This window comes from Bombyx mori, chromosome 21 (assembly GCF_030269925.1).
Source record: "Bombyx mori chromosome 21, ASM3026992v2".
In the NCBI taxonomy this organism is placed as follows: Eukaryota; Metazoa; Arthropoda; class Insecta; order Lepidoptera; family Bombycidae; genus Bombyx; species Bombyx mori.
This window is the reverse complement of record NC_085127.1, coordinates 14,414,273-14,426,028: the sequence shown is the minus strand read 5'-3', so window position 1 is coordinate 14,426,028 and position 11,756 is coordinate 14,414,273. Positions and strand designations below refer to the sequence as shown.

The 11,756-nt window shown below is 37.9% G+C and overlaps 1 protein-coding gene and 1 long non-coding RNA gene across 3 annotated transcripts in view; one reads left to right on the top strand and one right to left on the bottom strand.

Annotated features, from left to right (window-relative positions):
• LOC101744170 (titin) overlaps window positions 1-11,756 on the bottom strand; it is a 181,978-nt gene that overhangs the window by 38,516 nt on the left and 131,706 nt on the right. For both annotated transcript variants that reach the window (XM_062674755.1, XM_062674756.1), the window contains exons 6-7: window positions 5,088-5,269; window positions 71-242 (exon numbers count right to left, since the gene is read on the bottom strand). In XM_062674755.1, the coding sequence (XP_062530739.1) occupies window positions 71-242; window positions 5,088-5,269 (354 nt within the window). The remainder of the gene's footprint in view (window positions 1-70; window positions 243-5,087; window positions 5,270-11,756) is intronic.
• The window catches only part of LOC134200896 (uncharacterized), a 279,918-nt gene continuing 277,224 nt past the window's right edge, over window positions 9,063-11,756 (top strand). The window contains exon 1 of the long non-coding RNA XR_009976005.1: window positions 9,063-9,292. This is a non-coding gene — a long non-coding RNA (uncharacterized LOC134200896). The remainder of the gene's footprint in view (window positions 9,293-11,756) is intronic.

Below are 11,756 nucleotides of genomic sequence, written 5' to 3'. Positions count from 1 at the left end.
TATAACTTCTTAAGGCAACAGAAAGTGTTAAATTGAAAATTGTTAGTTCAAAGAATGTTTTGGAAGTTACCATGTCCGACTTTGTGGTAAAGATTGATGGGGTCGGGGCTTCTGTAGCATTGTTGGGGCTTCAGGTTGATGTGGCGCAGGTCTGTCATCATGTCCGAGCCCTCCTGGAGCAGGGACACCAGCAAGGGATCCGCGTCCTTGTCACCATCAGGGCTCGTAAGAGCTCGACGTTCCTAAATGAGGAAAGCGTTGATTACAAAACGTGTTTAAAACAAGTCTCATCTAAAATCTAAGCAATTGCATATCAACTAATCATCGGTGGCTTTATACCTAGTCAGGTCATAAATTCTGTCACATGTTTAATGTAAAATAATTGAAACAAGTTTATTCATTATGTAACCATTCATATACCAAAATGAACTGAACGAAACATAGATTTTTTATGACACTAAAGTTTATTCAAAATAACCTCCGTGATTTTGAATACAGGCCTTCAATCTGCGCGGCCAGTCGTCTATCGCAGCACGAACGAGGTCCATGTCAATATCGGCGGCTGCCTTAATCAAGGATGTCTTGAGTGACTCCAAATTGGGATGAGGCTTTGAGCACGCCTTTTCCTCCAAGTGTTGCCATATCTTGTAATCTAACGGATTCAAATCTGGACTGGAGGAGGGCCAGTCTTCGTGCCGGATGAAGTCGATTTCACGCGCCGCCAGCCAGTCTTGTGTGCTCTTCGCTCTATGAGCTGGCGCCGAATCTTGTTGGAATACCCAGTGCCTGTTATTGAACATGGTATGAGAAACAGGTTCCACAAGGTTCGTCAGGACTGTATTTTGATACACAACTGCATTCGTTTTTACACCTTTCTCATAAAAATGTACCTCTGTTAAGCCCCAATAAGAAACTCCCAACCATACCATGAGCGAGGATGAAAAATGACCTCGTTGGACACGCGGAATACGGTTGCTCGCTTCTTCACTACTGTGTGCGTACACCTTATCATTTTGTTTGTTGTAGCTCTCTTCTACGGTAAAAACTTTTTCATCCGAAAAAAGAATTTCCCGATATTTTTTTCCCGCGTACCGCTTCAACAAAGCGCGGCATCTCTTCGGTCTCAGGTCCATTAGACGAGCATTCAAACGATGTCCTGTTTTTCTTCGATATGTCCGAAGCCCTAAGTCTTCATTTAACACCCTTTTCACCGTGGTTCTGCTTAACCCCATCTGAAGGGCCAAGAGTTTCTGCTTACGTTTGGGATTTCTTTGAATTCGCGCCTTCACAGCTTTTATCACTGCTGGAGTCCTAACAGACCGAGGGCGACCACTTCTTGACCTGTCATCTGCACTAGAGTCTTCATTGTATCGTTTGATGATACGATAAACGAATCTTTTGGTTATATTCAAAATTTTCAGTATGTTAAAAATTTGAATTGGCGCGTAACCGCAACGATGCAACGCAATAACTGCAACACGGTCTTCTTTAAGCGTCCACTCCATATTTAAAAATGAGTAAAATTCTAAAAGTATACATTTTTATTTTCATGAACAATTTGAAATTCGAATTCAATAAACTTTTTTGTGGCCAGCATTTTAAAAGAAAAGTTTTTAGTGTGTGACAATACTTATGACCTGACTAGTTATAATAGCTCTAGCTCACCGCACTTTGGTAGATACTCTGACTAAATTGACCGGAGTTTTGGAGGACGGGAGTTAATCTGATATTCAAATATCAAAGCTAATCGTCCATGATCACGTATATTCTAGTCATAGGGACTAACGAATTTGTAAAATGAAAACAATAGTGATTATACAGTTTAGGCAATATTTATTAAAATCAAAATCGTCATGCACGAAAATCTATCGAATTTGTAATGTAAACGAAAACGGATAATTACATCAGATGGTAGTACTCGATAGCCAATTAGCCTTCGAGATTTACCTTACCATATGTCAAAACATTTTTCGTGGTCTCGATTATAAGTATCGATTTTCGACAACGTGACGATTTGATTGCTAAACTAAAGTAAGTAAAATTAGATACTATACATTTTTTCTCGATAGCAATATGAATACTTTTACGATAGTCATTCGGCCGTCTGATCGCAAGTGATTACAATTTCTCCCGGACATGGACAATGCAAATAGCAAAGCCGCCAGCTAGCTTTACCGATATTGTTTTTGGCTGATATTAAGATTATAGGTATTTTAAAACGTTGTTGCTTTCGAGATCACCTTTCCTTATAAATATTGGGTGTATCTGAAACGTTCTCAGAAGAAAGGTGGAAGAAGATTCCTAACCTGGCAAATACCACATTACGCTTTTGACTACGTGGAGCGCTTGTCAGCTGCCTATTTATGTTTATCTTAGAAAATTAATACTATTTCCAGATTAGTTTATGATTTAATTTACATTTAATTCGACTTTGAGAACAATAGTAGATTCTATAAATTTATTGTAGAATTGGGAAGCCGACAGATAGCTCTTATAATCCAATAGTTAGCAACTTCTTAACATCAACTATACGTTTCTATACGTGTGACATCACTTGAGGCCAAAGTATAAATTTCACACTAATAAACAACGATTAAATGTAAATTACCGTGAGTTTTCGCAAATCGTAGACTCAATTAAAATTCCTTTTATTTATTTATTTATTACACTTCATGTAAAAATTACATTGGCGGACTTAATGCCTAAGGCATTCTCTACCATTCAACCAAAGGTAGTGCAGAGTAAATAGTGGTAGGTGCAATGAAATTTATATTAAGTTACAAATACATACACAAAAAAAGTATATATATACACATATACATTCATATGTGTACATGCATGCATTTACTGGTGGTAGGACCACTTGTGAGTCCGCGCGGATAGGTACCACCGCCCTGCCTATTTCTGCCGTGAAGCAGTAATGCGTTTCGGTTTGAAGGGTGGGGCAGCCGTTGTAACTATACTGAGACTTTAGAACTCTCAGACTATCTCAAGGTGGGTGGCGCATTTACGTTGTAGATGTCTATGGGCTGCAGTAACCACTTAACACCAAGTGAGCTGTGAGCTCGTTCACCTATCTAAGCACAAAAAAAATTAAAAAAAATACATGCATACATATAATAGTTTAGACAGTATTAAAAGGAATCTATACTATAATATTATAAAGAGGAAAGATTTGTTTGTTTGTTTGTATTGAATACGCTCCGAAATGACTAACCGATTCCTATATTGTTATTAGAACATACTGAGCTGGCTGTTATTAATAAAACGAATAATGTTTTTGATTTTTCTATTAGTTTCACACACGCAAAATTCAGACCATTTTGATTTATCACCGTTTGCGCCATCACATGATAACGCACTTAAAAAATTGCACTAGGTACTAAAATATTGGAAATGAATTTCTTAGATCACTTGAAAAGACGACTGTGTTACTGGAATAACTTAGTCAACTGAATGTAATGAAGAGAAATTAGATAAGTTATTTTATTCTGCTCCACTGAGTACCATAGAACTTAATAATTAAAACTGACTCGGCAGCTTCATTTGATATTGGTCATAAAATAATTTCATGTCCACAATATTTTAATGTTTTTTTTATTGCTTAGATTAGTGGACGAGCTCACAGCCCACCTGGTTATTAAATGGTTACTGGAGCTCATAGACATCTACAACGTAAATGCGCCATCCTTCTTGAGATATAAGTTCTAAGGTCTCAGTATAGTTACAACAGCTGTCCCACCCTCCAAACCGTAACGCACTACTGCTTCACGGCAGAAATAGGCAGGGTGGTGGTACCTACCCGTGCAGACTCACAGGATGTCCTACCACCAGTGATTTTGTGGTATTAGTTGCTATCCGCCTTGACTTGTCAGGTCGTGTCAATTAATTCATTATATTTAAACGTGTAAAGAGACAACCGCTTCGAGCTAAGAGTTGAAATAACTATCTTATATAAATTAAGTGAAATAAGCTGAGTAATTAATGATCGATTAAAAAAAAAACCTATTCTATAATTAATTGAGACTACATGTGCAATATCGGTAGGCAAATTGTTCAACGAAGTGTATGAAGGTAGAGTTACCACGGCCTTGCAAAGGCGACTACAAGACGCTATTCAACAGCTTCTTATGTCATCGTCTTACATATTATTCTATATGTTCAGTTCAAAACGACCTTAATATAATACTTCCTCATTTTTGGCGCTACCAGAAGCAAATCAAATAAGAAATCCCCAAGCGCCAAAAATTCGCTCATCAATAACCAGTTCTTCCAAACACATTGGTTCTAATGACGCGGGATTTCGAAATAGGCGATTTAAAGACTGCTTTCTAACTAATAGGCTGCTTTCGCTAAACACTAAACCAGCGAACGTGACAGGTTTTTTTCATTGCTTAGATGGGTGGACGAGGTCACAGCCCACTTGGTGTTAGTTAAGTGGTCACTGAAGCCCATAGACATCTACAACGTAAATGCGCTGCCCACCTTGAGATATAAGTTCTAAGGTCACAAGTATAGTTACAACGGCTGCCCCCCCTTCTAAACGAAACGCATTACTACGTCACGGCAGAAATAGGCAGGTTGGTGGTACCTACCCGCGCGGACTTACAAGAGTTCCTACCAGCAGTAAGAAACGGTGTTTAAACACCAGCATTCCGCCTATGTCAGGGAAGTTCACAAAATATCCTTAGCATGCGTTTCTTCCAATTAAACTTTCATTATTTTGCTGGAACATTTTCTCAGTAGGATAGCCGATATCGAGAAGCGACGATTGATACTTTTTTTTTTATTGCTTAGATGTATGGACGAGCTCACAGTCCACCTGGTGTTAAGTGGTTACTGGAGCCCATAGACATCTACAACTTAATACGCCACCCACCTCGAGATATACGTTCTAAGTTCTCAGTATAGTCACAACGGCTACCCCACCCTTCAAACCGAAACGCATTACTACTTCACGGCGGAAATAGGCGGGGTGGTGGTACCTACCCGTGCGGACTCCCGAGAGGTCCTACCACCAGTGAAAAACTTCAATTACATAGACCGTGAGCTCAACGGTTTGTTGACAGTAAGATTTGTGACCTCACCTCTAAGTTACAGAAGAAATGTCCGATTTGAGGGTAAACATTAGCAGTGGCCTTCCTGCGCAGCACGGACGACATTCCCGAGGCGGAGCAGTTGTTGAGTCTTGTGAATAGGACCGCGTCGAGGCGATCGAGGTGACGGGCGAAGTCCCACCAGCAAGCCTTGCGGGAGAAACCGCCGTCGACTGGAAACGAAGGAAAATTATTTATTAAGGTTTTTAAGACCTTAGATCTTTAAGATTCATTTTTTTTATTGCCCTTGTAGGCAGACGAGCATACGGCCTACCTGATGGTGACTGGTTACCGTCGCCCATGGAATTCAGCAAGCCCAAAAATCGATGGTAGGTATAGCGGCTGACTAAACTATTCAGATCTAAACTGAACTACATACAGTGGTGGATTTGCACTAGGGGCACTCGGGGCAAGTGCCCAGGGCAGCAAATTTTTTAAGGCGGATTTTTTTTTAAAGTAAAATTATTATTTTTTGTCTTATGAAGATTGGTCAATATAATTAATTAATAATTTTCTTTTTAATTGATAATTCAACAAATTCAATTCATCCATTATTTGTGAATTATAATTTTGGCACTTTTGGTGAAAACTAATAATCAAAATGATTTAATCAATTTATTTCCTTGGACATTTAAGATAATAATCGATTTTTCTATTTTCTGGAATTAAAGAAATTTAATAAGTTTTTTTATATGATGTAATATAATTAAGAGTCACCCTTAGTGCAAATTTTATAATTGTTAGAAAAAAAAACGACAGACGAGAGGATAGTTTTTGGAATATATAACATACATATTATGATAAATTTCTGCAATAAATTAGTTACTTTAATTTTTAAACATAAAATATTTAAGCCATAAGTTTAGGTAAAATTCCAGTATTGGGGCGGATTTTTTTCCGGAATCCAGGAGTGGCATTAATTTTAAATAGGGCCCTGACTACATACTTAATAATTGATCACGAATCACTTCCACGAAGTTGGAATTACATCGTATAATAAAATTCTAAGTTGCAAAAATTTAAATTTGCGTAATTACTAGTGGCAGGGCTTGTTGCGAGTCCGCACGGATCCACACGTCTAAGCTATAAAAATATTTGTCAACATAATATTATGTAGTATATACATTAATGTTATATCTGAGTAATGAGTATAATTATTCAATGACAATTATTCAATGAAAATCCCGCTGAGTTCGTTTCGCCGGTTCTCCTCAGGAATGTGGCTTTTTTGGAACCGGTGGTAGAGTTAACATTTTCATTTATATTTTGACATTCAACAAGTGTGCTATGATGACATCCAAGTTGAAATAAATGATTTTGAATTTGAATTTGAATGAGACACAAATGCTGTATGAGAATCTAGGCAGTCCAGAATAGAATATAATGAAAGTGGCGAACTATGCTCTGCTTTATTATTGAGGTGATCGTAGCTAATCTAAGAACTGAGTTCTATGTCGTGATTAATTGTTAAACTCTAAACATGATGAACACAACTTTCTCGACCGGTTTTCCGTTGTTGAGCCCACAATGAGTAGCCATGAGCGTGGTAATATTAATGCCACTCCTAAATACTATACATATACAACTGCTTCTTAAATCTCACACACGTTAAGCTCAATATTCACAAGCTTTGAAAGTTTCAAACACAAATCGGTACTCAAACAAAAAGCTTAAACCGGGCTTGATTGAAAAATAAATCGCACGAGGACTGGTTCGGAAGCTCGCTTCCAAAGTGAACTACTCTAAATTGAACGAGAATCTTATCAATCGCAAACACTGAAGCTTGGGATTATGAATTTCAATTGATTTTTTTATTAAATTAGGCGCTGGCAAATGATAAAGATCATTCAATCAAGATCATCATCATTAGCAGAACTAATTAAAGTCACTTTTACGGCTTAATCTCCGTGACCACGAAAAGCGTAAATTATTCGTAAAGTTAGAAATAATAAAATGAAAATCATAAACATTTTTTTTTTATTGCTTAGATGGGTGGACGAGCTCACAGCCCACCTGGTGTTAAGTAGTTACTGGAGCCCATGGACATCTACAACGTAAATGCGCCACCCACCTTGAGATATAAGTTCTAAGTTCTTAGTATAGTTACAACGGCTGCCCCACCCTTCAAACCGAAACGCATTACTGCTTCAAGGCAGAAATAGGCAGGGCGGTGGTACCTACCTGCGCGGACTCACAAGAGATCCTACCACAAGTAAAAATGTGTTTAATCATTACATCTACGTAAGCCTAATGTAATAACAAAGTCTAGTTGGTAAAGATCACGTCGCATATCATATCATATCTTTACAATTGACGTGCCTTAACTAAAAGGTTTAAGGAAATTTGTTTTATACTTTGAGCGACTTTTTTACTTGTTTTATTTTTATTTTTTTTGATTGCCCTTTAACGCAGGCGAGCATATGGCCAACATATAACGCAGGCGAGCATATGGTGAGTGGTTACCGTCGCCCATGGACTTCAGCAATGCCAGGAGCAGAGCCAAGCCGCTGCTTACTGTAAAGTACTCTACACAAGCCTCGTTTGAAGAAAGATATGTCATAGCGCTCGGGAAACACCGTGGAGGGGAGCTCATTCCAAAGCCGGATAGTACGTGGCGAAAAAGATCTCTGGAAACGCACTGTGGATGACCGCAGTGGCTCCAGGTAGTATTGATAAACTCACCTCCGGTGGCGGGCGGTGCGGTGGTAAAAACGAGATGATGGTATCATCTCACACAATTCCTCAAAGCACTCCTCTCCGCACAGAGTATTCTATCAGCTTATAAAATTAAATAGTCTCTTTTATTCTAGAAAAAAAGTACTCTTTCTGTCTCTTTCAAATGAAGCGCATACCTTAAAGTATTAAAATTTAAAAACAAAAAAATCACAAATTTTCAATTATATTTTTGGAGCTTACCAAACAATAAGAATTTTTAAGGTAAGGTGCTTTATATTATTGTATCCTTTTCTGCGGCGTAGGAAAGACGTCGCGATTTTAGGACTTTTGGAACGCGATGAGAGAATTGTGTGAATTATTTTATTTTGTCTGTTTATCTTTCTTCGGGTGTAAACGTGTAATAACGGTGGCTTATTTATTAACTGATTGGCATCTGTAAAATTGCAAGAAAAAGAAACAAAATCTCTCATCTCATCTCGTTTCGTTTAATTTTAGCCCAATTGATTAAAGTTTCAAATTAATCAGCCGCAGCTTCACCCTAACGTGTAGGTGAGCTCACGGGGCTCAAACCGGAGGTGTTCCTAACACTGGCCCTAGCAAGAGCAGTGCTTCGCAGAATCTACCATCGGATCGGAAACGCGACCCACTGAGAAGATCCGGCGAGAAACTCAGTGGGCTGTGTCTATGGGTTAATTCGCTCGTCGAGCCCTTCGACGAGGACGGTGACCGGGGAATGTTTATGAGACGCTACATTAGTAGAGCATAGGGATGGTCAGACCTTTCTCAGACTCTATCTACTTACACTCCACCCACAAACAACGGCTTTACCAAGAGCTGGTGAGCGTTTTACCGCATTTATAAATTAATTAATTTTATTTAAAGTACGCCTCAGTGGCTTTATGAAGCAATCCCCTTTCGCCAATCAATTCACATATCGACACGTGCTAGCCTGCTACAAGTCCACGTCATGTTCGAAGCCATTGTTCACTAATGGAACGTGTATTGTTAATAGAATACTGACATTTATAGGACAATAGCGTAGAGTTGTGACATGTCTTATATCAGTTTACCTGTGGGCGGGATTTCTAATAGAAATGCTTACTATGAAGAAATGATATCTAATAGAAACGCATTACTGATTTACGGCAGAAATAGGCAGGGTGGTGGTACCTACCCGCGCGGAATCACAAGAGGTCCTACCACCAGTAAGAAATGGCGTTGGATAGGATACACTACAGGACGTAGTGGAGTCAACGTAGCATCGATCTCTTTTGAGTGGTATCAGTTTCTGAACGTCAAAATATCAGCGAGCGACGCCGCCATGACACTCTTTCTCTTTCAAATTCAGCCAACGCATCAATTTTATATTTCTCTTATATCAAGTCTTTCATTTTTCATTTAAGGACAAATATCTCAAAACAATAAAGACAGTCGACGGTCGATTACCACAACCCAAAAAGTGGTAGCCGCGTGGTAGGAGAAGACCTAGTCGCCCTGTACATACTTGGCGACGCACCGTGGTGTGGAGAGTAACATGAGGACTGCCGACGTGACCTGAAGTGATGTTAAGGAGCAAGCACAAGACAGGGTCAAGTGGAGACAACTTGTGAGCGCCCTATGTACCAGCGGGTCACTCTAGGACTACAACATCCACTGAGTGCTATTTACAGAAAGATAACATACTCGTAGAAATATGGAGCGCGCAATTTCTTATCTTTCAAAATGCGACGTCATTTGAGGTCAAAATAAGCTAGCAAAATGATTCTAAGCTAACCATAGAATAATGGTAGGTTTTATGCCCATTTCGCCAACGGTAACCTGTCTCTGTGAGTGGCTACTAATGCGAATAACTTAATTCCTACACGAAAATACACACATTAGTTACATGATAATTATTATTTTGTTGTGTATTTTTGTTCCTATCTATGCTGATAGCCTAAATTAGCTATATCAGCGTTACCAAACGAGTAGGTGAGCTCACTGGGCTCAAACCTAGCGAAATTGCTAACACTGACCCTAGCAAGGAGCAGTGCTTTACAGAATGTACCATCGGATCGGAAACGCGACCCACTCAGAAGATCTGGCTTGAAACTCAATGGGCTGTGTCTGTGGGTTAGTTTACTCGCCGAGCCCTTCGTCGTAAGCGATGGGTTCGACGAGAACGATGACCTCGGATGACCTCGTGAATCGGGAGGATCCGAAATGACGTGTTTTGGGCGACGTCGTCTGTTTACCATTCGGTCCGCATGATCGGGAATGTAGTTACCGGCGGCCACGATGAGAGGGTTCTCGTGTCGTGCCGCTTTATCGAAATGGCACACTGATGTCGATTGCATACTGATGGAATTGTGTAACAAGTAAATGTAATTAGTATTTAAAATCGTTACGATTAATGAGAGTTTTTAAAGACTTAAAGAAGAATACTGCAATTACTTTTAGTATTCAAGAATGGTGGTGGTGTTGGTTATAGATAGTCATTTAAGTCATTTACAAATTCGGCTTATTTATTTTTTCTCAACAATTTATTCAATAAAATATGCAATAAACAACTTAATAGGTGTTTATTATTGATTTTATTTCTTAATTAAAATTAGTTTGCTTAAACTAATTGCTTTTTAAGCAGACACAAAAAAGTACAATGTTAATGAATGATTTGAGGCTTTTTAAAACGGAAGAAATTTATTTCAATGTTTTTGATATTGTTTATTATAATAAAATATATGAAAATAAAAGATTTGGTTTCGAATTGACGTGAACCTTTTTGCTTCAGGTTACTCGATTCCTTTGTCAATAAACAAAATACACAGTAATGGTCGATTCTCGGCAAACATCCAACACATTTACGGGGAAAATACGAAAAACAGCGAATCCGCTCGCAGCTATATGAGATTACGGAGGAAATGGCTCAATGTTTGAGTTCCGAGATAAGTAGGGGAATTCTATCCTTCTATTGGGCTATAAATAGCACTGATAAGACGAAACAATATGAATAATGCCGAATGTGGAGGCAAACGAATCTTCTATCTATCAGGGGAAAAAACATGTGTGCAATTCACACGTGGCAGATGTGAAACCTTCAAAAATGTTGGCTTCAAGATGACGAATGAAAATTTTCGGGAAGAGGATAATAATAATTGTAGGTTGTAGTAATGATCATAATGATACAAAGTCTGATAATTATTTTACATATTATTCGTATATATTACATAAATTTATTCAGAATGTATATTAGGTATGAATATTAGGTACGAAGAGAACCACGAATATAAGAAACACTGTAGAATGCTTCCTATCTCATTTTCTCCCACGTTAAGTCTTATGAATTTATGAGTCTATCTCTTTTTACACGCTGGTGGCTGGGGTGCATGGTGTTATTAGTTATAAATATTTTTCTGACAGATATGAGTAGAAGAATTATTATTTCAATAATATCTTAAAAAGCACCCCACGCTTTTTTTTACAATAAAATAGATTATTTTACGCTAGTTTCAATTTAAATTTATTAAAATTTATTTTTTATTTTTTAGTTGAATTTTATATAAAGCGTGTTTTTTGTTTTTTTTTTTTAACTATTATTTATTATTGTCTCTTTTTCGTTTCATCGACTTTCAAATCACAACAATGCTAAAGAAGTTTTGGCTTCAATAACGTTACAAAAATGTGTTTGTTTCAGGAAAACATTAAGTAAGAAATGTTAATTTTGTCTCCCCAATTCCAAATTAGGAACCAGGAACACTAGATGTGTCAATGCACAGCCATGCCCTACCGAGGAATATTCATTTTAAAACTGATTTAAAAAAGGACATGTAGCATTCAGGTACCACACAGAGCCGGAATTACATCTAACCTCTATATTATGATTTATGACATGATGTCATAATAATATGACAAATCTTAACAGAGGTTACAATAAGTTATACAGGTGACATAAATGCTATTTTGAATATTGAAGCTTTAAAAGAAGAAACATTAGAAACATTGAAA